This window comes from Photinus pyralis, unplaced genomic scaffold (genome assembly GCF_008802855.1).
Source record: "Photinus pyralis isolate 1611_PpyrPB1 unplaced genomic scaffold, Ppyr1.3 Ppyr1.4_LG9, whole genome shotgun sequence".
Classification (NCBI taxonomy): domain Eukaryota; kingdom Metazoa; phylum Arthropoda; class Insecta; order Coleoptera; family Lampyridae; genus Photinus; species Photinus pyralis.
The window spans coordinates 11198495-11222429 of record NW_022170878.1 but is presented as its reverse complement, the minus strand read 5'-3'; the positions used below and the strand labels follow the sequence as shown (position 1 = coordinate 11222429).

Genomic DNA, 23935 nt, shown 5'->3' with positions numbered 1-23935 from the left:
TGCCTATTTCAGGACGACCAACTTTTACTGGAAAGGAAAAGAAGTTTATTACCAGAGCTATATAGGTATATACTACATCACTCAGAAAAAATGTAGTACCGAGGCTCAATATATCCATGACCGCGGAGGTTATGAAATATCACCCGGCATACGAAAATTCGTCAATACTACAGCTAGTGCAGATTAATAGGTAAAAGACAATTTGTGGTAAAACTACGTAATCTTTTGAGGACACATCCTTATCTAGACCGGAAATGTACTTCCTTTAACATTCTTACAAATGAGTAAAAATCCTGTTAGTAATCATTTATCCAGATATGGAGGCATCAGAAATTGAAAAACCGATCGAAAAGTGTCTGTACCGCCAGTCGTCCGCGGAAACGAGATTGTCCCCAATACACTTCTCGGAGGACTCTGGCGACTCTTGCGATGACGAAATCGAAAAAATCTGCCGAACCCCAAAGGTTATCGACGTAGTATTGAAACCTGACGATGAAAAACCAAACGCGGACGAAACTGGGGAGAAAAAAAGTGTGGGTGTACTGAAAGGTATATTTTTGATTGTTATGTTGGCACTAGAATTTGTTTTGTAGATCTTCAATCTGCAAGAAAAATGGCGTCTCCTCGACCCAAATCTCCTCGACAAGTGATCTCAAAAAATGACAAGGAAGAATCTTTTTGGGATAAAATTGGGACCCTTGGTCGCAAAAAACGCATTAAGGAAGGTACGTGAACATTTCGTTGGGTGTTAACACTTCGCCTCGGCGTAATGTTCATACCCATATAAGGCTGTTGGTAAACAGTAGGTGTTCTAATTAAAATAATTACGTAATTGCAGTGCAGGAAGTCGAGTCGGAAGGGAAATACGCCATCGATTCACCGGGTAGCCCTAATGCTCCCGTCGTGCCCCCGGAGGATTACGCCTTGGAAGAAAACGAGGAACGTTGCATGATACAACCGCACGCGTTTAACGACCGCAAACTGCATGAGCTGATGCAAGTACTGATCGAGTGGATTAATGACGAGCTGGCCTCGCAAAGGATAATTGTGCAGGACCTCGCCGAGGATTTGTACGACGGTCAGGTTCTGCAGAAGCTCTTCGAGAAACTAACGAACGAAAAGTTAGACGTACCGGAAGTTACCCAATCTGAGGAGGGGCAACGACAAAAGCTCTCTGTCGTACTCGCCTATTTTAACAGAGTATTTATAATTTTACTGCCTGTGCGATGTTGGTAGCCTGTTTTCAGCAGCTAAAATGTACATTTGTGTATGGGTGTTCAATAATTTTTTTAATCAAGGGAGGTCAGGGTAACACTTTGAAAACAGGATCCTGCTTTTGCTGCTATCATTCTGCCCTAAATTTCCTTCCTTCTCGACAAACACCAATAGAATACTCCAAACCCTATCATGCTTGACTTACTATGTATCCACATTTGGCTGCCGGAAACTTGCTAACTTCACACAGACGATCTATGCAACTGGGGGTAGGTTTTAGGCGTGCACGGAGTGACCTCAAATAAGTGGAGCGTGGAGGCAATTCATTCGAAAAATTTGGTATCGATTTTACACTTGCTCGTCGCTTTGGCTCGACATTTTCGTGCGCCGATCCGTTTACCCGAGCACGTTTCTGTTGACGTCATTGTCGTGCAGAAGTCATACGGCCAGTTAAATTATCGAACGGTACGTGAAGATCTCACGGCGGCCTATGACGACGTCGGCATGAGATGCGAACGAGATGCTTTCGATACACTTTTTGATCACGCACCTGATAAGCTACAAGTTGTGAAAAAGGTAAGCAGCTCACGAGAGGGTTACCCAATAATGAAGTTGTCATATTGACATAGGAATCTAGATATGGGCAATTTTAAATGTTATTATTAAAATTAACGTGGCAATTGTTTTTTACGTTCCTCACTAGAGAGGAAATAGTTATTTACATATGAGTATGGTAAATCAAGGTTTACGTTAACGAGTGAGATGTTTACTGCCGAAGCGTAGCTGAGGCAGGAATTTCGAAACGAGTAACGTAAACTGATTTGACATACAAATAATGTAAAACATTTTATTTCATACTGCTCTATTTCTATTAAAATACCATTTTGATTAGAATGTTGTAGGTACACATTAAAATAAAAGCAAAAGTCGATCACTTGATTTGTTTGATCTGACAGTAGTTTGACAAATATCAATGCATACGTTTAGATGGATGTCAGTTGCGGTTGCTAGGCAAAATTTCCAGTCTGGTAAAAATTTTCAGTCTGGTAAAATACGATTTACCAGACTCAAATCAGTCTGGGAAAGCGGCGATAACTAGATAGTATGAAATAAATCACATTTTCTTCACTCTTTTTAGAGACCAAAGTAGTTTAAAAAAAATAATATAATGCGAAAATGTCATTCCACGAATACTTCTGTAAAATATACAGTACACCTTGAGTCATCAATTTTTAGTCTCTGGTTACGTTCGTCAACAAGCATTTGAATAAAATTAATCTGGAGGTGACCGAATTGGAGTCTCAATTCCACGACGGCGTCTACCTGACGTTGCTGATGGGATTGTTGGAGGGATTTTTCGTGCCATTGTACAGTTTTCATTTGACACCAAAGGATTTCGAGCAGAAGGTTCACAATGTATCGTTTGCTTTTGAACTAATGGAGGAAGTGGGAATTGCAAGACCCAAGTCACGTCCCGAAGGTAATTTTAACGACCGCTTAACGTCATTACATGTTTTTTTCTAGATATCGTCAATCAAGATCTGAAATCGACTCTGCGTGTGCTGTACAATTTATTTTCAAGATACAAAAATATTGCCTAAGTTAACCAACATAAAAAGTATTAACGTATACTAAGTGCCTTTTATAATTAATAGAGTATTAATAAAATTTATTTTAACAATACATCATCTTTTATTAATTGTAAGAGGTCGTCTTCATTGTCATCGTACGAAAGAATTTTGCGAAAATACATACAAAATATATTTTCAAATTCTGTACATTCTCTTGTAAATGAAGTTACAAAGTGGGCCCGTTTGAAGTGATGTCGACGAGCACAGGCAAGGGTAGCATCTAACATACTTGCGATAATAAAGGCATTTAACCTAAGACTATCTCCACAATAAAATTCGTAATCGTTCACGATTATAACTTGCGGATACTTGGTCCACAAATGAACACTGTTTAAATGTGAAAGTAAATCGGCTTGATCCTGTAGGTATCTGCAACAGGGGGAGTAGACAAATTCGCAAACTGTTACACTTACAAAAAGGTTATAAGCTGTAGTACTTCCTTATCGGGTGGTATCAAATTTGAAGGTAACTGATTGAAGGGTTGTGGGGATATGAACCAGACATTCAACCCCAAACTAGCATACTGAAAGGCACACTAAAATATGTACCTACAATGAAAGTAACAATTACAAGCATGATCTTACTTTGAAAAGGACATCCTGTAATTTTAACTTGTCACTATTCTTAATCAAGAGGGAAAACACGTTTTGGGGCAACATTTATCTAAATAAAAGTAAGGTTATGTAACATTTAATTTAAATATTTACAATATTGTTCGGGTATACTTTTAAATTTTTCAATTTTCGCACGTATCTGCTTCCAAGTTTCCTGATTGTAATTCTTCTTATCCTTCACCATCGCCTTATAATCATCCCCGTACTTCTTCATTAAATAGATTAAATACCTCACTTGACCGTCGGGTAAGCGAAAGTTTCTAACTCGTTTAGCTTTCGCCTCTTTTTCTAATTCTTCGGCGACGTATGCTTTCGCTGAAACGATAGGTGCTTCGTCGACTTTTTCCTCTTCGGAATCTTTGTCGAGGCCAGCTTTGATCGTCTTATTGGGGTCGTACGATAAACCCATAGCTCGTAGGTTGGACTGGGCCGATTTGTGGGCGATCCAGGCATTTTTTACTACCTTACTGAAACGAAACGAAAAGTGAATTTTGGGCATTACTGGGGCAGGGCGTCAGATTTTACCTTTCAAATTTTCCTTTATTTTCGATTTTATTTCTTTGCCTTTTACGATTAACGTTATAACGGTACTTTTGTCTTCTACGTACTTTTCTTAGTTTTGCCATAATTTGTAAATGTAAACTAAATCACGTTGCAGCATTGAATTTTTGGTTGTAATTAGAGAAAACTAACCTCACTTGTGCAACGATGTTGCCATTTTGAAGATGGAAAACCGATTTTTAAAGTAAAAGATCATTTATAATAAACCAATCCTTCAGGTAGACTACAGAAATTTGAAGCAAGGAAAGTTAACTATGTCTACATCTCTACAATTACAATATGGTTACTCGACTAGTTCACTAACATAAGTCAACAAAAAAAGGCGATGTACCATCGAGACTAAGTACTGGGTTGTAGGTCGACCGTCTTTACTCAAAGACAAATGGGACTCGATTTTAGACTGTTGTCATTCAACAGAGGCCATCTCACAGCCTATTCATAGGTTTGCTAATTAAACTGAACAAACATTCGCATTCTATGGGGCAAGCTGTAAAACCTTCCTAGAGGATCAATATGGCCCACTATTTCTTGGTGCAACTTGTAGTGCATGGGTTTTGAGCATTCAAATAGGATAGCATGGAATATAGTAAGAGTAGCTTTCTCCAGCTTCACCAATATAAAACAAAAGAATAACGGTCAAAAATGGGGAAATACACAATAAAAAACAATATTCAAAAATCTTGAAGATGTTTTAATATACTAAGTAATTACAAATAAAATGAAATAACCGTGACAGGCTTACACAGAAACTACACGAAACCTAAACAGAATCAGTTACATTAGAACAGTTACTCTTAACATTAATTAAAAGAAATTTAGTCAACTCTACCTAAGAATGAAGACACACCGCAGTGTCCTGGAAATGTAAAATTGATGAAAAAAATTGATGTTCTTATCAAAATCTTAACTAGTAGACAAGATGAACAACTTTAAAGTTAAAGTAACTTTACAGTGATTACCTTGCGAAACACAATCCAAGATTTTAAAACAATCGCTATTTATATATGTATAAGATGATTATAAAAAAAATTAAAATAAACTTATTCGCTTTCCTGCTGAAGCTCCTTTAATTTCTCCCAGTTTAATTCGACGGTCATATTTTGACCCTGGTGTTGGAGAACTTTAACAGTCACTGGGTAATACATTTCCTTATCGAGAGATGACCAACCGGTGTACTGTAGGAAAAAAATCACAACATTTCAAAGAGAATGTTACACAACTTACAATTGACGTATTTCTGTGTCTCACTTGCCCTTCCTCATCAAAAGGTTCGTATTTCTGTAGGAGTGCTTTTCCGTCTATTCTCCACAGGCATGGTTTTTTACTAGGATCCCCTTTCTGTGCATCTTTCTTTAGGATCAAAAAGCCGCCATTCTGAAGTGATAAAACAGTTTTGGTCAACATAATTATTATGTACAAAAAAATTTCATGTAAACTAAGAAAAAATGATACGTACCACAAAGTCGGAGCTCTTGCCAGATTTCTTCGAGGTTTTGTTGTTTGGTTGCCCGCTGTCGGCACTATCATCCTCCTCCTCCTCTTCTTCTTCCTCGTCGACGTCATCCTCTTCCTCTTCGACGTCTTCCTCCTGCTCGGGATCCATCTTTTGGCGCTTAATTCCGTTCTTTGATTTCTTCTTCTTCCCGGTGCCATCTTCTTCGCTGCTCAAATCAACATGCGAAACGCGTGGTTTTTTACTTAAACGCTGAGAACTACGTCGGTTACCTCTTTTCTTCTAATAAAAAAATTTTAAACTTACACTCATTTGTATAAAGTGTAAGAATAAAATAGTGCAAAAGTTTTACCTACCTCTTCGACTTCCTCGTTCCACTCGTCGCCGGAACTTTCGTATACGTCGGGATCGTCTTCGTTCTCGGAAACGCGACCTTGCTCGAATTTTTCCATTGCGGCGGACCTTCTGAAAGATGGGAAAAATTTTACAAAAGAAAATCTCGTTCGCACGAATTTAGACGAAAACGCGAAAAAAGGAGAAGGTAACTAAAAGGACGCAAGGCGGCCATTAATGCAAGACGAAAGCACGCGTCCCTAAATGAAAGGGAAAAGTACCAAATTTTCCGCAGATTTTCGCAATTTTCGGCCGGTCTTCCTATCAACAAGCGTAAAACAACACAAACTGTCGACTTACATGCAATTCACCCGCTATTAACAACGAAATTATCACAAAAACTTATGTCGACCTTGATTCTCAGACACCCGGCACTACCGCCAATAAATTTCACGTCGAATATCGCGTACCGTAATAGATAAACAAGCTAAATCATCATGCGGTGCTTTTCCTAACTGATTACAAAGTAAATGGTGATAAAAAAAGGAGAGTACTCACCCTTAATTAACGCAAAAATGAGGAAAAATACTAAGCTGACGCAGAAGCTTCGCTACAAACAAGAAACATGGACGAAGGGATTTCGTTCCAAATAAGGCGCAAGCGGCGCTGTTTACAATGAACTAAAATAACGTTTGAAATGCGATGGATTTATACACTTTTCATATGCTAGATGGAGAGAACTGATGTATAATTATCTTTTTTCGCCAATCAAGCGCTTCGATTTTCGAGGGTAACATTTCCAGTGGCGTAGATCACTTTAGGAACCATTTCTTTGTAATAAAATTTCAGATTTCTTCCTGATGGAATTCGGTATACATATAACAAACTAATGAACTGCGATTAACGATTAGAGAGCTTCTACGTCTATATTATGCCTAAATTTATAAGACTTAATTGAACTATCCTATATTCTCTTGATGAACCCTGTCCGTTATAGAGGCTTCTGATGCCTCGCTTCACCCCAATTGCAACACAAGCTTTAGTAAACTAAAAAAAATATCGGTATACAAGAGGGCGCTGTAATGATCTGAAATTGTGTTCTTCAACTTTAGGAGACATATCTAAGAACTTCTCGGGCGTTTAGATTGCTCTGGAACGTTGCAAATTCTCTGAAAACTACTTCAAATATTCTACAAATCAGTGTATTATAGCTTTATGAGGAGTTCACAAGCTTTAGAAATAGCCCAAAAATTTCTAAAGTATATAATTTTATTAAATATCTGTCCGTCCGTCCGTGTGCGCTATTAACTTTTTTTAAAAGTGATCGATCGCGTACCGGCGCTTTGGACATTAAGGTAGGACGCTATTGATTTTCAAGAAGCTGTCTCAACGGGACCAAAAGTTATAGGACTTTGAGTGAATTGAGAACAGGAAAAACTACTATCGTGGGCTGAATATAATAGAAATCAATATACTTAATTTCGTAGGTCATGTATTGAGTTCAGACATTTGCTAGATTATTCCCTATTAATTAGATGTATAACAATTGACTTCTCGGTGGTTTAAATCACAAGGTTTAGAGCAAAATGTACCTAAAATTACACGTGAAATTGGAGTAGTAAAGGTTTTTAAACGCATTGTCTTGATACGGAAAGCGTACATCACATGCACATTTGAAAACCCGCGTGTGTGTGATTCAAAGATGTTAAACTTCTTTTTCTAGTACCACACAGGTATTTTGATCAAAAAGTGTCAAAGTCGTTATTATTGCACAAAGATCATTGGAAAAAAGACCTGGAGCAAGACATGAATTTGCTGCTTTTTTTTGACTATGTACATTTCACAAGGTTAAAAAAATGATGGTAATATTGAGGGTCCTTCGAATTTTGTTGTTGTTGGTTTATTATAACAAAGAAATACTATACATATGGATGTCACTTCACTCATAAAATCAGTCTCCCTAGCCAGAACTCCCGGATCATATTATACACAAAAAACGAAGAAAACATTTGACTGTGAATATCTGGTTAACTATTGTTCCGAGGGGAAAAATGAATAGAAATGACTTTGTTTAGAATCGAATTATTTTTGGCCCGGAACGTTAATTTCCAAAGGTTTTTTTAAAAAAAATTATAAACAGTAATCCTGAAAATTAACAATTTATTACGAAGTAAAATTCATCTGATCTTTTTGAAAATCCATATTTGGTCACTTCTTTTGATAACAAAACAATTATGACAAACATGCAGGTTTCATATTTATTGATTAATTAAATAAACATATTTTATTTTACGTAGAGTAGGTACCTACACTTGGTTTTGTTGTGTGAAGTGCCAACATCCAGTTTAGACTACTTTTGGAGCTAACACTGTATAGCTTTAAGAGAGACCTACAAGCTTTGTATTTATAAACGAAAATACAATGCTACAAGCTTTGGAAAACCTAAAAATCTCTATATAGGGATAGAAATCCTGGTATACGCCAGAAACGCTTTACAAGTCTTCAAATATTCTAGCTTACCAGCACCTTTCAAGGGCATTCTAAGGATTTTCCTTCTCATTTTCAGTCTAAGAGAAAGTCCTCTCAACAATATTCTTAGTTACTTTGCCGCATTTAAAAAATTAATATGTATATAATTTATTTGCTTGTCAGCAAAACTTTACATCAAAATTTTTACAAATTAATACATAATTTTGAAGCATCGCTTAATAAACTGTTATATTATAAAATGGTTGCCAATCTGCCACCTTAAAGTACTTTTACCTGTTATTGCTTACAATAAACAAAAAAGTGAACGCCAATACGAATATAATGTCATTATAGTAATTGTTTATATAAATTCTTCCGGTTCACGTGGAGCATCCAAATCACGGTAGTGGATAATTGGTCGAAAATCACCACCGGCTCCTCCCCTAGTAAAGAAAAATGAAATGAAGAATACAAGTTTAAATAGTCTAACCTGGAACGTGTCGGTGCATAGGGTCGAGGTCTGGAATATCCCTGATTGTAAAACCTTGTCGGCGGACCACCATACCCAGTATATGAACCAGTATAGCCCCTAGAAAAGGAGTATCGGCTGTGCAATTGCCAAAAAAAAAGAACAAAAAAACTACTAACCCAGGATGACTGTAAGCTGTAGTTTCCTCCTTTTTCGCTTGCTGCAGCTCTAACATTGGACGTTTCGGATCTCGAAGATAATTATTGAAGAATTCCACTTCCTTTTTAACTTCCTCGATTTTTTCCGTGTGCTTGTTGAAGATATGTTTACGCACGAAATCTGGCCCCTTGAACTTCTTCCCTGACAACGGACACAACCACTTATCCTTCGCCAGTTCCCTCGTATTTGCCTGCACAAACTTATCGATTTCCATGTCGACATCCTTGAGTGCCAAACTGACTAGCTTGCCGTCGTTCTTGTTCTCCTCACGATTGGTCTTATCGGGCAAAAAGTGGGCCATTTTTGCCTCGATCGGCACCCCGATAAATTGCGAGAGGTCCGTCTTTGTCGTTGGAGGAGGACCTCGAGCGTGGAGGATTCCGCAACGGTTCGGCATCTCATCCTCGTTGGGATACTCGCAGTGATTATAGTAGTCGACCGAGTGCACCACGCGTAGATACAAAATTATCCGATCTAGGACCGATATTAAAACGTCATCGCGATCTACAATCGCCGAGCCGTCCGATGCATCCGAAGTAGGTTCCAGTCCCAACAGCTCCTCCTCTTCGGCACTCGCCTCCTCTATGAGGTAGTCGGTGATGTTGTGTAGCACGGGATTATTGGATACTAATCCAAAAGTCTGTAAAGTGACGTTTATCATTAAAACTATGTACAAAATGAATTTTGTTGGGTTAAGATATGGCCGAGAGGTCCTGGAAAACGCTCAGTCTCTGAGAATTACATAGCTACTAAGATCTCTTAGTCGAAGACTTATCAGAGGCCTTTCTGCACCATCCACAGTTTTTTAGGCGCACTTAAAAGCTCTCAAGGCTCGTCTAGCCAGAGAAATGACTTAGAAAGTTCTTAAAATTACTTAAGAAACTCTTAAAAATCTTCGAATGCCCTGAGAAAAATACTTTGAAAGCTGTGGAAAGGGTTTAGTACTCTTCAGAGCCCTGTGGCGCTCCGTGGAGTACCCAAAGCACATTTTTCCAGGCTCTCTTGACTTTTTGCACAGCGTGGGGGAGCCTTGAGTAAAGGACTCTTGATGGGTATCAACCATCTAAAAACTCTCCTCATTATTTTAAGACCATATTTGCCTCTAAATGCCCATCCTACTTTAAATAGTCAATTTATTCCTTTTCAATGCTCCTGTATAACGTTACCTTTTAGAAGCAGCCGAAAATGGAGCAAAGTGTAATAAAAAAGGAATGAGAGCTGATCATTTATTGTTGATTTTAATTAATGACAATTCTATGCATATTTTCTTAGTCATGTAGAGTTTATAACAGTATAATGAGACATACACAGCCCTCTTCTGTTTCCAAGGCACTCTCTTAAAAATGGACTATGAACTATTTTGTTATAGACAACTATCGCCCGAGGCATATCATTTATTCAGAAGAAAACGCATTTGACTACTAGGGAGTAGGGGTAGGGCCGAGAGCAAATTGCTTGATTATGTGTATTTCAGTAATCATGTATTGGAGATTCTTCTAATAATCCGAGTTATTGTATTATAAGCTAAACAATACGCTAGTCATTTGGTTGAGTCAATTTTTGCTACCTAATTTAGTTTGAGCAAAAATCATTCTAAAAAGCTTTTTACAAGAAACTAAAACAAGAGAAAATCGTTATTGATTATTTAAATAAAAACAATTTTATGATAGTGAATTGTTGCCCCTACCTGTTGTGGTTTTTCGTTTTTATCGTCATCATCACACCACAGACCGGCCTTGTTATCGAGATGCAGGACAACCTTTGCCGAGATTCGTATATCAGACCGTACCACCTGTTTATGAGCGGTAACGCCATTCACCAATCGAATCCGTCGACTAAGATCCCTATTGACGATCGCACCGAGTTCGCAATCCCGCAAACGTATGTTATTGAAGTTCCAACAAATCTCTTTGATGTTAGCGTCGCGTTTGAAAGTCACCCAGCCCCGCCTCATCCAACGCCGTTCCGGTTGTGGATCCGCTAAGGCAACTCTTAAAAAGCCATCGTACCTAAAACATATCATTGGTCGATGCTAAACGCAGAAAGAAACATCGTACCTCGAACACATTGCCTCAACTTCTTGCCGAGTGATCGTAGGTGCTAAATTTCTCAAGAAAATCGACGTAGTTTTGTGCAGAAGTTTCGGCTTTTCCGGCTTAACGTCGTCCTCCACCATTTCAACTTTCTCCTCCTTCACCTCTTTATCCTCTCCGTTATCTTTCTCCTTTTTAACAAGAACCTTGGGCGGTTCATCGTCATCTTTCTCTTCGTCGCTGTCCTGACTTTCACTGGACGAACTACTGCTACTCCCGGAGTAGGAGCGTTTCCGTTTTCTTTCTTTCTCTTTCGGTTTGCCGGGCTTAGTTTCATCCGACTTATTTTCCGGAGCGGGACTGTCTTCCTTCACCTCCTCGTCGCTCTTCTTGTCCTCTTCTGGTACCTCATCCGTTTCCATTTTCTCTGGTGATTTATTGACGGTTTCCTCCTTGGGTTGCTCCTCTCCGTCCTCGTAATCGTGCTCACCCTCTTCTTTGCCCTTGGTTGTCTCAATTTCAGCTTCGCCATTTGTTTTAGTGGCGTCTTTGGCTTCCCCTTGTTCTATCTCGCCTTCTTCTTTTGAAACCTGTTCAGCATTCTCTTCCTCGTTCTTCTTCTCTGCGACTTCCTCAACAGGCTTCTGTTCCTTCTTTTCCATTTCTGTAACGCGCAAAACGCAGGTGATGTGGTCATTTATTCTTTTTGTAAAAAATCACATCCCAACCCTGATTTACCACTAAAAATCCACCGCTTACCCATATACTCCTGTTCTAGCGCTTCCACGTCCTCCTCTCCCCCGCCTTCCAATTTAATAACGACAGTATCCATGAGTTTTAGCAAATCGTTGGTTTGTGAACTATCCACGGAAACAGCACTGATCTTTTTGTTATTTAGAAGATCCATATAGACTTCTAGACGTTTCTAAAGAGTCCAAGTTAGAGTGACATAATGATTTGAATATGAGAAGACGGTCGGGGCGGACACTTTGTTTTGGGGACTTCTAGAGCAACAGACATTTTGTCAGAAAAACCGTATTCTACAGGGTTGGCAAAAATCTGGGTTTTTGTATGCTTTGGGTGGGGTTTTGGGTATTTGGGTAATTTTTGGGTATTTGTCGAATTTCCGGAACTGTGGACCAATCTTCGGAATAAGTTACTGCCCAATAACGTAGAAAAGCTTGTAAAAATAATAAAAATTCTTTGGGCTTTTGTATGGGTTTTTGTATAGGTCGTTGGGTGGGTTTTTGACACAAAAACCCTGTGGGTTTTTTAAATGGGTTTTTCATTTTGCCAACCCTGGTATTCTATAAGAAAATTGGTAAACGGATTGACGGCTGCAGCGCAAGAAACCCATACCCACATCCGCCCCCAGGAGAAGATTACCTTTAAAGAGTTCATCTGCTCGTCCTTTCGCCTAACAGAATCCTCAGGATGGTACTTCAATCGGAACCTACAAGAGTCAAAATACGAAATGTAAATTGGAAATAGTGGTATACGAGAAGCAACCCATGTGCAGAAAACTCACGCAATGTGTAAGTTTCTTTGCAAGTAGAAATAAATTATTTAAAGCCATCTTATTTTTTGAAATTAATATAAATTTCTCAATTGTTCTGTAATGGTCCCTATTAACAGGTGATCTAAATAGAGTCCTTTTCAAGATGTATAGAGACACGGCCGGTATTGGATTACTCACTCTAAATCGAGACTATTATTTTTGTAAATCATAGTTAATGAAGGTAATTTTTGTTTTAATTTTCCCTTCAAGTAGTAGGCCATGAAAACAATTTATTGATGCAAACAAATTCACATCTATTTTGGTCTCATGACCTACTACTTGAAAACACAAGAGACCAGAACTGATCTGCTAGTTGACAATTTAGTTTTAAAAAAACATTAATAATTGTCTCTTTAAGAGATGCATACATGTAGAAAAAGACCTTTGATCAAAACTGAATAAAAACCGCCAAATTTATATTAATTTTCCAAAACTCAAACCCATCACCTCATACTGTACACTTAAACAATTGCACAAGAGCGACGTGCGACTTATGCAATAGTTTAAACTGACACTTTCAACTATTCACCAGACATACCATAAAAACAATGACTTTAAATATAACATACGTGGTTAAACGTGAATCTCACCTGTGATATAAAACCCTAACAAAGTACGCGAAAGCATATGCATTGCGCGCATAGCTTTTAAAAACGATAAAATCTAATCCTTTACGTTCATTTCATGTAAGTATATCATTTAATTGTATTCACAAGTTTACGTAGATTCACACACATAACACATAATAATACTTAACGAAGATAACAGGAAGCCATGACTCGGCGCTGTAGAGAAAAAGTTTAATTTAAAGCAAAATATTTTGGGGAATTTTACAGTTAAGTATATACAAAGGAGGGAGCCTGAAATAAACTTATTTCGATGTAAGATGTACATACCATTCGTCGTCCTTATGAGCAACAAAGAACTCATTAAGCTGCTGACGTTGAAACTCCAGCTTATACTCGTTATATTTTTCCACCGCCTCGCTATCGGAAATGTTATCATCCTGAGCTGCGAGAAATGCTTTAAATGACATCATAACCGGTTGCGTTTCTGAAGCGGCCACGGGCGGTGGTTCTCTGAAGAAATTAGCGGCTCTTTAAAAAACAATCGAGTACTTTAGTGGTGAGAAAGTTGGTTAGTATAATTACATCTACGCATCTACATAAAGACATGCAATGTTAAAAATGAGTTAACACGGAAGCCCTCGTGCAACATAATCGTCGGGCCTGCACATGCCTCTTAGACACCAACACTCTCAAGGAATCATAATCAGTGGCAGATTTACCCACAAACATACCAAGCACATGCTTTGATAATATAATATTTAATATGATCAATTATCGTGGATGGCAGAAATAGATTGTAAATCCTCAATATGCTTCAGAAGTATATACTTGGAAAGTTCTCCAAATGATATAGGTTTATTGATGTGAATGGACCAATAGAAGGCCTTCATTTTTTTAATGGCATGTGTACGAATACAAACAATTTACGATGAGATTGTTAAGGTGGGTTCGTAGCTCTCCGTTCATCCGTTGCGTTGATCCGTCAAACGGATAGTACGTTTTGTTAAGGTTCATAACAATCCGTCCACATTGTACATTTGCAAGTATAACCATAACCTAAACTTTATTTTGTACTGTACTCTACATGATTTTCAGTATGTGAAAATGGTACGAAAGTAAGAACACATTGCTATCTATCTGATTATTACCGTGAAGAACGAACAGGCGAACGCTGTTAACATACCAAACATAACCTCACTCTTGTTAAAAACGGACCAACGGAAACGTAAATGTTCAACTTCAACCAACTTTTCCGTCGTAAACGGACGACGTACGATTTAAAAATTTGCTGTCTTCTGATTGGCTAACAGACAAACGGAAACGTATGGACGGAGAGTTATGAACTTACCTTTACAGTACAACTTATACCACAGGGCCACAAATTACTCAATGATAGTTACGCCACAGGCAATAATGAGCTATACCTGTGAGCGGCCTGATGATATGGTTGATAGTGATTGTAGTAGCTTTCGCCATAATAATCGTGCCTTAAACGTTTCGCTTGCGGCTCGAGACTCGGCGAATACCCTCGATCTCGTATCGCACCTCGATACTCCCTCGGTCTCGGTCTCGACCAGACATCCCTTCGAAGGAAACAAATTACTACTAATCGAACCAAAGTTATTATACCTTTCCTGCCAGTCGTCTCGGGGACGAACTGATCTCTCGGCACTTCGATACGTCGCCTCCGAGCGTTCGCCTCGAAATTTATCGCGGCGTTTTCTGTCGTACTCGTCGTCACTGTCTGCCATTAATTACTATCACTAAAAAAATCGGCGATATGCGTGGGTCTCTGGCAGACTGAGGGAAATCTTACCGTCAAAGAATTAAAATGCCGAAATCTCCTTGCTTGTTTTCTTCTGCTATTGAAAATTAGAAAAATGTGACGAAAATGCCAGAAAAGAGAAATGCTTCCTTCCGAATTCTGCTGCTTTGCTTTAGCAAATTTAATTCGTACCAACATTAACATGCAAGTAATCGCTTGTGGCAACACGGCCAAGGTTAGGTGCCTAGCTGTGACACAGCCAATATACAAGAAGGATCAAAAGTAATGTCCCGCAAATACCCATTTAACATCAAACATGCAATTCTGGATGATACCTTTCAATTTTGTTCCTAAGGGTCTTGGAAGCGCTATATTTAATTTATATGAAAAGAATATAATTATCGTGCAGCAAAATACTGGAAGTGTAGGGAAAAATTTTCACGAATTTGCATTAAAATATAAGAGAATTTAGTTACCATATTAAGATTTAAGAGTCAAGTATGTGCACTTAGCTTAACGGTTCATCCGATTGCGATGAAACTTTGGGGAATGGTTCCACGAACATTTCTGATTTAGTAAAATTGCGCAAGACTTGGGCAATACTTGAGCGAGTTGAGGCGGCGCAGCCGCCGAAATCGAGACTATGTCTCATCCGGGAACAGTACATTTGGGCAAGGTGAGGAGGAACCGAGCTTGTGTTTCATCAGGACGCAGAACATTGACAGAAAGGCAGTATGAAGTTTGCCGGGTCCGTTGGTTATAAATCACAATCCAGTACGAAAGCTATATTAAGACAAAACAAGTACAGATATATAGATATAACAGACACGAAATGGCTATTCAAAACAAAAACAATGCGTACTGAAACGGTTTCTGTAAAACTCTTAACATTACGTAAATAGATGTGAATCTTTGCCCCCCGTGCGCCTATTTCTTTTGCCCAGGGGGCGCCATGGGTTGGCCCATATCTTTTCCTCTTAACTTTATCCCTATCGCACGTTCGATCTTTCCGAGTATTACGTTATTGGGAATCCCGCGGCCCGCTTCATAGTCAGTTATTACTTGCGGCTTTTCGTTGATCTTCGTCGCGAGCTCCTTCTGACTGAAATTCTTCGCCTGTCGACCTTGCTGTATCAATTTGCCAACCTCGAGTGGTATCGCATCGTGACGAAGTTCCTCCGTCTCCCTGTCCAACTTGGCGGTGTTCTTCGCCGCTACGTGTTGTTTATTGCTTCCGGCACCCCCTGAAATTTTACAGGTGTGTTAAGAGATGCGGGTCGCTTTAGAATCCTTACATTTCTGCTGCGTTTCGACTTGAACACCCTGGCGCCGTGCTGCATTTACTGCCTGTTCGCTTTTTAGGGTGGATGCTTTTGGGGCCTTTTTCCTCAAGACGGTGACTGTATCCCAATCTGACATTACGTGTTGTTTTCGAGGGTAGTGCTGCTTTTGTGAGTGTAATTATAAAATTTGATCAATGATCGGTATTAACCTAATATAGCTGAAGTTAACCATAGATATTCAATTTCCATGAAGTTAACGCCGACAATGAGGCATTAAAATATATACAGAAATGGGCAACTATATGTGTCCACAAATAATTTGCAATATTTATTATAACGTGGCGAGTTGGCAGCAATGAGAAATATTATGCTACTTATAGAGGTATGTATAGTGCACAAACTACATATACCTTCCATTACAATCAGATTTTTCAGGGATTCTAGGGCTTTTTGGATCGTACCGGAGTACTCTAGGCCACCAAAGTATGGGTCCTGACCTACGAGATTCACCAGTGGGTCGCGAGCGAATCTGGAATGAATCCTAATGGGAGATTCGTCACTGTATAATAAAAATAAGAATTGATATTTCATTCAGTTATTCATTTCAAAAATGTGTGAACTTAGTTAAGAGATGGGTCCCAAAACTGGAAATGTCATGCCCCACCTAGCTGTGGAGAGTGTATAAAATTATAAAAGCACCCATGGATTGTTTGACTGTCACTCTTAGTTCTGGAAATCCTTATTATTTATTTTCTAATTCTCTATAGTACTTTTCCAGAGCTTTATACCACATTTTTTTATGGCCTGATTGAGCTTTTAAGACCATTTACTAGGTCCTTCTCAAAGTTCCTATACCTTGAAATAGACGGTAAAATGAATGTTGCAAAAATGGATTAGCGCCGATTATTGCTATTGCATGTGCCATTAGGTTTCTTGACGATCAAAAACACTTAATGTAGTTTCGCGATATCAGTAAAACAAAAAACCCACATACATCTTAGCAAAAATGTTAGCTGTTAGAACGGCAACATTAAAATAAGCGCGAAATTTACTACATATTACTATTTTTAATCAAAAGGCAAATAAAAGAATGAGAATATTACATAAAAAATGATAAATAGTTATGCATAAACCAAAAGATCTCGTCCTAGATCATTTTTAAAGGCATAAATAATATTAATATAGCTACAAGTAAATAGAAAAATGTACATTTCAAACATAAGTGTTATAAAATCTAGATTATGGCTAACACAATCTGAACAAACAAAAAAGAGTTTGCATTTAACAATAATATAGGGCGGTATGTAACTTTATCTCTGATTTACTTAGTATAAAAATAGGTATTGATAACATTAAGGCGAAATATTTGTTGGCGAGTAAGTGCCACTTAACGGCGGATCAATAATGAACTTCTTCATAACAAAGAACAACGCAGCACCGAGCACCAATTCCCCAACACTAACCAGAAGAATAATTGCCCAGGCAGGTATAGCTGCCGATTCTGAAATTTAAAACCATTAACACAATTACGCTAACGAGAACTTCCTACTGTAATATCTTCTCGTGATGGTTTTCCGCCCTCTTAAAATTTTTCTTCGTCCATCAACCTCTTGCATCAAACATGCTATTACAACTGCAACAAAACGTGTCACAAATGTTACTCTTCCAATTGGTAACCTACCAAAAATTACCGCCAAGTAGAAAACACCCTTAAACTGCGCCATCTTGAAACTTACTGAATTAGTGTAGCCGTTATCATGAGATAGCTTATCAGTGTTTGGATTAGGCACACCTGTCTGACTCATTGAAATTACACACAAGTTTCTAGCGTAAACTTTATTTTATAAATCATCAGACGTCCCATCCCATTGCTCGTTCGACCGCCATCTTCCACTGGCTATACTTAAGGTCACGTTTGTCATCGCCGATAATCGGCTTCCACTCTTCCACTGGCATGTCAAGGTTCTGTTTAAAATCCCATACGCCAATAGCAGCACCGGCCATCATTGCGGCTCCTAATGCCGTACTTTCCGCCATAACTGGCTTAACGACGCATATCCCGGTTAAATCCGCCTGCAACTGCATCAAATATGTATTCGAAGTCATTCCGCCGTCGACACGCAGCTTCCTTAAACTTGTCCCGTAATCCTTATTCATTGCCTCTAGTATGTCGCGAGTTTGAAAACAAACCGCCTCCAAGGTGGCCTTCACAATGTGACTGCTTTGTGTGTCTTCCGTTATTCCGACGATTACGCTGCAAGTTATTTTTTTTAAATTAATTTACAATCCTTACTATGTTTTTTCAAAAGTACAAAAATATCTTACAAGAATCAAAAACCACCCCAAAAAGTAGAGAAAATGAGTTAAACTATTGCTCCTTGAATTTTGCAAAAAAATTTCATTTCACCAATTGTTTTGATTCCTAAATAAATACCTAGACTTACAGTTACATCTGCAAAGTGCAAATTAATAAAAAATAATTGTACGGTCTTTTAAACTTCCGTAATTACCTACCCCCGTGCATCCTTCTGCCAATATGGTGCGTATAAACCACTAAAAGCGGGCACAAAGTATAGATTCCCTTCACCTGTGGAATCGGCCTGTTCAGCTACACACTGAACATCGTTGACATCTGAAATCACCGACATACCATCCTTCAACCAGGACAAAGCGGCTCCCGCGACCGCTACTGAGCCCTCCAAGGCATATGTGACCGGCGTGTTGGGACCAGTTTGGTAAGCGACCGTTGTTAGAAGTCCATGAGCGCTACTGACACGTTTGCTTCCCGTATTGTACAACAGAAAGCATCCCGTGCCATATGTCGATTTGGCCTGTAAAACTATACGGTTAGCAAGGGTGCTTAACACGGTCTAGCATATTTGCGCGTTAAATATAATCAGATAAGATCAAAGCTTCAAACCTCACAGCTCGAAAGCAACAAATGGCTCTCAAGAGCTCACCTCGGATTCACATCATAAGGATATTTGAATAAATATCTTTTTTTAAACCAAAAAACCTGACACTTTTAGAAATAATATCAAATCAGTTTGGTTTACAACTGTTTGATATTCTCTTGTCAGAATGGGGGTGTGAAGTTAGCAAGCCGCTACCACCCCCATGTAGCTTTGTTACTGCCTAACCCTGGCACCACAGATTCTTTATAAAAAAATTAAAAACAAAAAAAAAGAAATGTTTTTCTGGGTTGCTTTCAGTTGATTCTTACATCACTACCACTCCTCCTGCTTACCTCTCCACAATTAAGACACTGCTGCCCGACTAGTGCCGCCTGTTGATCGCCTAAACATCCAGCAATAGGTACTTCGTCCAAAGGACCGTCCGCAATATAACCGAAAACTTCGGAGCAGGACTTAATGGTCGGTAAAATATGGCGAGGCAAACCGAAAAAGTTTAACAAAACTGGATCCCAATCTAAGGTGTCTAGATTCATGAGCATCGTACGAGAGGCATTGGTTACGTCAGTCGCATGAACTTTTCCGGCAGTTAAGTTCCAGATGATCCACGAATCGACAGTACCGAATAGACAGGTGTGTTCCTGCATCGCTTTTTTGATGCTTGGAACGTTGTCGTGCAGCCATCTCAGTTTCAGTGCGCTAAAGTAAGGTGATAAGGGTAGTCCGCACAATGGCTTAAGGTAATCCTTATTCTTTGTGTTGTTAGGCACAGTTTCCAATAAGTAATCAACCGTCGAAGTCGTTCTCATATCGAGCCATACCAACGAATTATACAGTGGCAGTCCTGATGCAGTATCCCAAACGATGGTCGATTCTCGTTGATTTGCTATACCAATAGCGATGATATTTTTGACGCTGCCCCCCAATGCCTTTAACTTCTTAACGGTTTCGGCAATGCAACTGCGCACCACTTTCAATATTTCCATGGGATCTTGTTCGACCCAGCCCTCTCGGGGATGCACTTTTTGCAATTCCTCCTGATGAGAGACCACGACTTCGCTCGTGCCAGCTTTGAAGAGAATAAAGCGTGCACTCGAGGTGCCCTCGTCTAAAGCACCGATTAAATTTCCTATTTCAAACATTTTTGTACAAACATCAGTTACACATTTATTTATAATAATTATAGTTGTTTGTTGTCAGACTTTATCCTAGATGTCACCACAGAACAGAGAGAAATATTGGATGTCACGTCACCCCTTAGACCATATAGTACATGGACTGCTATTCGCCCTATGCTTTCAATACAAAATGGATGGTCACGAATAGAGGGCACTGTAGTCGTGGGTATGTGAATCTCAGGGTAAACTAAAGTCGTGTAAACACCACTAGGATCGCTTAAAGAGCAGCTTTATAGTAACCGCGTAGTACGGGAAGCTTTAAATACTCTTCATTATTTACTATACGTCCTCAAATAAGAATAAGTCTGCTTTTTTTGGGATATCTAGGCGATTAATTAATTGACGTTTGTTAATTTATAGGTTGACAGTCTCAAATCGTGTCTAATCGGACAACTTCGGACAGACTCGTTTACCCTGAAATTCACATACCCAGGCGATGTCCTTGACCATATTTTAGTTACAATTAGCAGTCCATGTACTATATGGTCTAAGCGTCACCCTCTCCACAGACATTTGTTATACTAGTTATTTTCTATACTGGGCATAATTTCAACTATGAAATGTACAGAGTAGCGCCGCTAAAACGACCCGTCTGTAACAACTGGGGAACAAAATGCGATAAAACTTACAAAAGTAATCTCCTTTTCTAGTGTTTATGTCTAAAAGTAACAATGCGCAATATAAATCTGCTGTGCCTAGATACACCCTTTAAGCTGGATTCACATGAATACGAAATCCGACGATACGGTCATCCGAAATGCTTTGGATTGGTCAATAATTTGAAATGTCAAGCACATTTCAAATTATTGACCAATCATAAGCATTCCGGATGACCGTATCGTCGGATTTCGTATTCATGTGAATCCAGCTTTACGTGATCAATCCTAACCTAAATAAATGTTGTTTACAATAATACGAGGCAGGTTATGCTCTCTTGAAAATGTACGCCGAACAAATAAAGCAGTTACAAAGTCATTTTAAATCGCACAGTAAATCTAAGGAATATACCGGGCACACCGCCAAAGTTCACTCGGTAGGCTGGAGCTGTGATGGTAAACGACTGGCTTCGGGCTCCTACGATAAGTCAGTTTCGATTTACACCTTAGACAAAGACCTACTTGTAAACGAAACAGCAGCTGGAATGCTCACAATTAAACGATTACTTTTAGAACAAGGAAACAACATTTAAGGGACACGGAGGCTCGGTCGACCAGCTTTGCTGGCACAAGACGCATTCGGACCTTCTCAGTACGGCGAGCGGCGATAAATCGGTTCGAATTTGGGACATACGAGTGCAAAAATGCGTGGCCACCATCAATACGAAAGGCGAGAATATAAATATAACGTGGGCGCCGGACGGCGAGACAATCGCAGTTGGTAATAAAGAGGACTTGGTCACCTTCGTTGATGCGAGGACTCACAAAATTAAGAGCGAGGAGCAGTACAATTTTGAGGTTAACGAGATCTCCTGGAACAACACAAGCGAGTTCTTCTACTTGACTAACGGTCAGGGATGCATTCACATTTTGAGGTAAGTCTTAATGTGTGTGATTTATCTCCGTTTATCTCTTATTTGCAGTTATCCCGATTTGGAAGTACAGCACGTTTTAAAAGCGCACCCTGCCACTTGTATTTGCATAGAGTTTGATCCCACGGGCAAATACTTCGCGACCGGCAGTGCCGATGCCTTAGTCTCGCTGTGGGATGTCGACGAATTGGCCTGCTTACGGGTTTTTACCAGGTTTGTCAAGTCAGCTCCTGGGTTTTTTCAAATGTTCCGTTTCAGAATGGAGTGGCCTGTACGTACCATATCCTTCAGTCACGACGGACAGCTGCTCGCGTCTGCTTCAGAGGATTTATTAATTGACATAGCGTTCGTGGAAAGCGGTGATAAGATTGCCGATATCACGGTGGAAGCTGCGACGTTTACAGTAGCTTGGCATCCATCTCGTCATCTCCTTGCGTACGCGTGTGACGATAAAGACACTTATGATCGCAAACGTGATGCGGGCAATTTGAAAGTGTGGGGTTTTCAAGTGGACTAGTATTAAAGCACATATTTTTATATACATTTTGCATTAAACTGTAATTACAATAAGTATTTTTTGATTAATAATGAGGGTATTATTTTAATAACCACCTTAATATAATAAATTGAAGGCGGTTGGCCTTTAAGCTCCGCCACTGAAAGGTCGTGTACCGCCTTATTGCAGGGTTTCTTTTAACTTGCCATTTTCTAACAAGCGTTAATCTGATCCGGAAGATAGAGTGTTTTTCCCTGTTTCTGGCAGGGAGTTCTTTGGTGGCTGTGTCGATGGCATCCATCAGGAGTGCATAGCTGTTATGACCTAGACGCACTCGTTGATCCCTGCAGGATTGCAAATGGTAGGTAAGGTTGCCTAAACGCCTCGTCCGCCGGAACGCCCCTGTCCGGGAATAAGGCGTGAGGCCAACGAAATTAGACTCCATAGGTTTTACCCAAATTTTAATAAGAATTTTAAAAAATCCCGCATTTTCCAATTTTGATAGGGCGCTAACCTCAACAGATGGCGCTGCTGACATAATTTCTTTTCAATTCAAATCTGTTGATATCACATTTGGTCAAAATTCTCATTATCTGGTGTCCTTGTGGTTTAGGAACTTTGTATGTAAAGGATGAGCATTAATTAATTAATTAAGGAATCTGTAAGGAGTTCGACTTTTAATTAATATAAGTAAGTTTAATTATCGTAAAGTCACCCAACTTGAGCCGGGAGCTTTACTTGAACCAATTATGTTTTTATTTCGAAATCGCACTTGTCGCAATGTCTGATAGTGAGTAGCCTAAAAACTTTATACTGGAACCTGTTGTTATGCGATATACAATTGCGGCTTTTTTTAGGTAGGAGTCTAGACCTCGTAGTAGTGCGTTAGCCCTTCAAATTCTCTAACGGATAGAACTATTATGAATTTTGAAAGTAATAGACAAATCTCGAGACAAATATATATAAAAACCATCTCGAGTTAGGGCACTTTAATTATCTAAAGCATTGTAACTTCTTGTAATTGTGTATGCTGGAATTTCTGTAAAATGATAACGCCGCAAATGTTGGCGTGGCGTTGTCCTCCATCTTCTAATATCGGCTTTTTAATAATATAGAATTAAATCTAAACCCAAAGGAGACACCTCGGGAGACACTAAGCCCTAACTACGACGAATTAAAGAATTTGGACTACGAGCAGTGCGTTTTTCATTACCAGCTCCTGCCGACCTCATCGACAAATCCTGAGGGAACCACGCGAGAGGATCAATTCCGGTTTAGTACCAGGAACGTGCTAATTACTTATCTGTCTTTGTCTATTTAAGTAACTAGAAGAAGCAACAAACTGTACATAATTACCATGGCACCCTGTGACGCAGAGGTACTTTTTAGTTGGCTCTGGAAAGCCATGTAAACGTACCAGTGCGTTTTCAGAGCCCAATTATCTTTCGAGCGCTTGGCCTCTTCAGAGCTTTCTAGATGTAAACAAAAACTGTATCTCTTTCCGGCATTGTAGCTCGAGTTCAAATCATCAACGGCCCCCGAAATCTTTAGAAAGAATCATTTCATGCAGTCACTGAGTTAAAGTGTTTTCGATCCCTCTTCCAATATATAGTTTTGGATTCTAACGTCTAAATTAATATGTCACATTT

General features: G+C 39.2%; 8 protein-coding genes and 1 long non-coding RNA gene across 15 annotated transcripts; 3 read left to right on the top strand and 6 right to left on the bottom strand.

The window, feature by feature from the left end:
- Positions 1 to 302: 302 nt before the first annotated feature.
- On the top strand, positions 303 to 2898 carry LOC116181258 (alpha-parvin). The gene is made up of 6 exons (XM_031501563.1): positions 303 to 549; positions 594 to 725; positions 839 to 1200; positions 1489 to 1791; positions 2452 to 2695; positions 2740 to 2898. Exons 1-6 carry the CDS (start codon positions 318 to 320, stop codon positions 2814 to 2816), a joined length of 1350 nt encoding a protein of 449 aa, XP_031357423.1. The 5' UTR covers positions 303 to 317; the 3' UTR covers positions 2817 to 2898.
- Positions 2763 to 3564, bottom strand: LOC116181260. Of its 2 annotated transcripts, none has more exons than XM_031501568.1 (3): positions 3431 to 3564; positions 3260 to 3381; positions 2763 to 3215 (listed from the first exon to the last, which is right to left on the bottom strand). In XM_031501568.1, the coding sequence occupies exons 1-3, from the start codon at positions 3503 to 3505 to the stop codon at positions 2885 to 2887; spliced, it is 528 nt and encodes a 175-aa protein (XP_031357428.1). In that variant the 5' UTR covers positions 3506 to 3564; the 3' UTR covers positions 2763 to 2884. The 2 variants fall into 2 exon arrangements, with proteins under 2 accessions (XP_031357428.1, XP_031357429.1); XM_031501569.1 differs by having other exon boundaries at positions 3260 to 3369; positions 3431 to 3519.
- Positions 3521 to 4271, bottom strand: LOC116181262 (nucleolar protein 16). Its single transcript, XM_031501570.1, has 2 exons — positions 3986 to 4271; positions 3521 to 3927 (listed from the first exon to the last, which is right to left on the bottom strand). The coding sequence occupies exons 1-2, from the start codon at positions 4084 to 4086 to the stop codon at positions 3537 to 3539; spliced, it is 492 nt and encodes a 163-aa protein (XP_031357430.1). The 5' UTR covers positions 4087 to 4271; the 3' UTR covers positions 3521 to 3536.
- On the top strand, positions 4217 to 4884 carry LOC116181263. Its single transcript, XR_004147223.1, has 2 exons — positions 4217 to 4329; positions 4379 to 4884. It is a non-coding gene; the product is annotated as an uncharacterized LOC116181263 (long non-coding RNA).
- LOC116181259 (uncharacterized protein DDB_G0283697-like) lies at positions 4736 to 6516 on the bottom strand. 4 transcript variants are annotated; one of them, XM_031501564.1, is made up of 5 exons: positions 6366 to 6516; positions 5831 to 5939; positions 5478 to 5756; positions 5246 to 5395; positions 4736 to 5196 (listed from the first exon to the last, which is right to left on the bottom strand). In XM_031501564.1, the coding sequence occupies exons 2-5, from the start codon at positions 5924 to 5926 to the stop codon at positions 5062 to 5064; spliced, it is 660 nt and encodes a 219-aa protein (XP_031357424.1). In that variant the 5' UTR covers positions 5927 to 5939; positions 6366 to 6516; the 3' UTR covers positions 4736 to 5061. The 4 variants fall into 4 exon arrangements, with proteins under 4 accessions (XP_031357424.1, XP_031357426.1, XP_031357425.1 ...); XM_031501566.1 differs by having other exon boundaries at positions 5478 to 5726; XM_031501565.1 differs by having other exon boundaries at positions 5831 to 5936; positions 6366 to 6471.
- A 1903-nt stretch (positions 6517 to 8419) lies between these two features.
- LOC116181257 (serrate RNA effector molecule homolog) lies at positions 8420 to 15101 on the bottom strand. 3 transcript variants are annotated; one of them, XM_031501560.1, is made up of 11 exons: positions 14941 to 15101; positions 14754 to 14887; positions 14549 to 14707; positions 13452 to 13652; positions 12384 to 12450; positions 11757 to 11922; positions 11022 to 11661; positions 10652 to 10973; positions 8925 to 9604; positions 8767 to 8883; positions 8420 to 8719 (listed from the first exon to the last, which is right to left on the bottom strand). In XM_031501560.1, the coding sequence occupies exons 2-11, from the start codon at positions 14873 to 14875 to the stop codon at positions 8638 to 8640; spliced, it is 2556 nt and encodes an 851-aa protein (XP_031357420.1). In that variant the 5' UTR covers positions 14876 to 14887; positions 14941 to 15101; the 3' UTR covers positions 8420 to 8637. The 3 variants fall into 3 exon arrangements, with proteins under 3 accessions (XP_031357420.1, XP_031357421.1, XP_031357422.1); XM_031501561.1 differs by having other exon boundaries at positions 8767 to 8865; XM_031501562.1 differs by having other exon boundaries at positions 13452 to 13634.
- A 558-nt stretch (positions 15102 to 15659) lies between these two features.
- Positions 15660 to 16421, bottom strand: LOC116180536 (endothelial differentiation-related factor 1 homolog). The gene is made up of 2 exons (XM_031500577.1): positions 16185 to 16421; positions 15660 to 16133 (listed from the first exon to the last, which is right to left on the bottom strand). Exons 1-2 carry the CDS (start codon positions 16306 to 16308, stop codon positions 15817 to 15819), a joined length of 441 nt encoding a protein of 146 aa, XP_031356437.1. The 5' UTR covers positions 16309 to 16421; the 3' UTR covers positions 15660 to 15816.
- A 1193-nt stretch (positions 16422 to 17614) lies between these two features.
- On the bottom strand, positions 17615 to 20359 carry LOC116180535 (glycerol kinase). The gene is made up of 5 exons (XM_031500576.1): positions 19420 to 20359; positions 18687 to 19003; positions 17854 to 18426; positions 17722 to 17805; positions 17615 to 17673 (listed from the first exon to the last, which is right to left on the bottom strand). Exons 1-3 carry the CDS (start codon positions 20224 to 20226, stop codon positions 18024 to 18026), a joined length of 1527 nt encoding a protein of 508 aa, XP_031356436.1. The 5' UTR covers positions 20227 to 20359; the 3' UTR covers positions 17615 to 17673; positions 17722 to 17805; positions 17854 to 18023.
- A 749-nt stretch (positions 20360 to 21108) lies between these two features.
- Positions 21109 to 22378, top strand: LOC116180550 (THO complex subunit 3). Its single transcript, XM_031500599.1, has 4 exons — positions 21109 to 21382; positions 21432 to 21793; positions 21842 to 22003; positions 22049 to 22378. Exons 1-4 carry the CDS (start codon positions 21203 to 21205, stop codon positions 22305 to 22307), a joined length of 963 nt encoding a protein of 320 aa, XP_031356459.1. The 5' UTR covers positions 21109 to 21202; the 3' UTR covers positions 22308 to 22378.
- Positions 22379 to 23935: the final 1557 nt, after the last annotated feature.

Bases quoted from the DNA above. Each gene is read 5' to 3' on its own strand.
- LOC116181258 (XM_031501563.1), top strand. From the start codon at position 318: ATGGAGGCATCAGAAATTGAAAAACCGATCGAAAAGTGTCTGTACCGC. The intron at 1,201-1,488 runs GTATTTATAATT...AACTGGGGGTAG, and splicing joins TACTCGCCTATTTTAACAGA to GTTTTAGGCGTGCACGGAGT. The intron at 1,792-2,451 runs GTAAGCAGCTCA...ATCAATTTTTAG, and splicing joins AGCTACAAGTTGTGAAAAAG to TCTCTGGTTACGTTCGTCAA.
- LOC116181260 (XM_031501568.1), bottom strand. From the start codon at position 3,505: ATGTTGCCCCAAAACGTGTTTTCCCTCTTGATTAAGAATAGTGACAAG. The intron at 3,382-3,430 runs GTAAGATCATGC...TACATATTTTAG, and splicing joins TACAGGATGTCCTTTTCAAA to TGTGCCTTTCAGTATGCTAG. The intron at 3,216-3,259 runs GTAAGTGTAACA...CCCCTGTTGCAG, and splicing joins CTACAGCTTATAACCTTTTT to ATACCTACAGGATCAAGCCG.
- LOC116181262 (XM_031501570.1), bottom strand. From the start codon at position 4,086: ATGGCAAAACTAAGAAAAGTACGTAGAAGACAAAAGTACCGTTATAAC. The intron at 3,928-3,985 runs GTAAAATCTGAC...GTTTCGTTTCAG, and splicing joins AATAAAGGAAAATTTGAAAG to TAAGGTAGTAAAAAATGCCT.
- LOC116181259 (XM_031501564.1), bottom strand. From the start codon at position 5,926: ATGGAAAAATTCGAGCAAGGTCGCGTTTCCGAGAACGAAGACGATCCC. The intron at 5,757-5,830 runs GTAGGTAAAACT...TTTTTTTATTAG, and splicing joins GGAACGAGGAAGTCGAAGAG to AAGAAAAGAGGTAACCGACG. The intron at 5,396-5,477 runs GTACGTATCATT...TTATCACTTCAG, and splicing joins GCAAGAGCTCCGACTTTGTG to AATGGCGGCTTTTTGATCCT.
- LOC116181257 (XM_031501560.1), bottom strand. From the start codon at position 14,875: ATGGCAGACAGTGACGACGAGTACGACAGAAAACGCCGCGATAAATTT. The intron at 14,708-14,753 runs GTATAATAACTT...TTTCCTTCGAAG, and splicing joins CGAGACGACTGGCAGGAAAG to GGATGTCTGGTCGAGACCGA. The intron at 8,720-8,766 runs GTTAGACTATTT...TTTCTTTACTAG, and splicing joins TATGCACCGACACGTTCCAG to GGGAGGAGCCGGTGGTGATT.
- LOC116180536 (XM_031500577.1), bottom strand. From the start codon at position 16,308: ATGTCAGATTGGGATACAGTCACCGTCTTGAGGAAAAAGGCCCCAAAA. The intron at 16,134-16,184 runs GTAAGGATTCTA...GTAAAATTTCAG, and splicing joins AGTCGAAACGCAGCAGAAAT to GGGGTGCCGGAAGCAATAAA.
- LOC116180535 (XM_031500576.1), bottom strand. From the start codon at position 20,226: ATGTTTGAAATAGGAAATTTAATCGGTGCTTTAGACGAGGGCACCTCG. The intron at 19,004-19,419 runs GTAAGCAGGAGG...ATAGTTTTACAG, and splicing joins AGTGTCTTAATTGTGGAGAG to GCCAAATCGACATATGGCAC. The intron at 18,427-18,686 runs GTAGGTAATTAC...AATAACTTGCAG, and splicing joins TGGCAGAAGGATGCACGGGG to CGTAATCGTCGGAATAACGG.
- LOC116180550 (XM_031500599.1), top strand. From the start codon at position 21,203: ATGTACGCCGAACAAATAAAGCAGTTACAAAGTCATTTTAAATCGCAC. The intron at 21,794-21,841 runs GTAAGTCTTAAT...TCTTATTTGCAG, and splicing joins GGATGCATTCACATTTTGAG to TTATCCCGATTTGGAAGTAC. The intron at 22,004-22,048 runs GTTTGTCAAGTC...GTTCCGTTTCAG, and splicing joins TGCTTACGGGTTTTTACCAG to AATGGAGTGGCCTGTACGTA.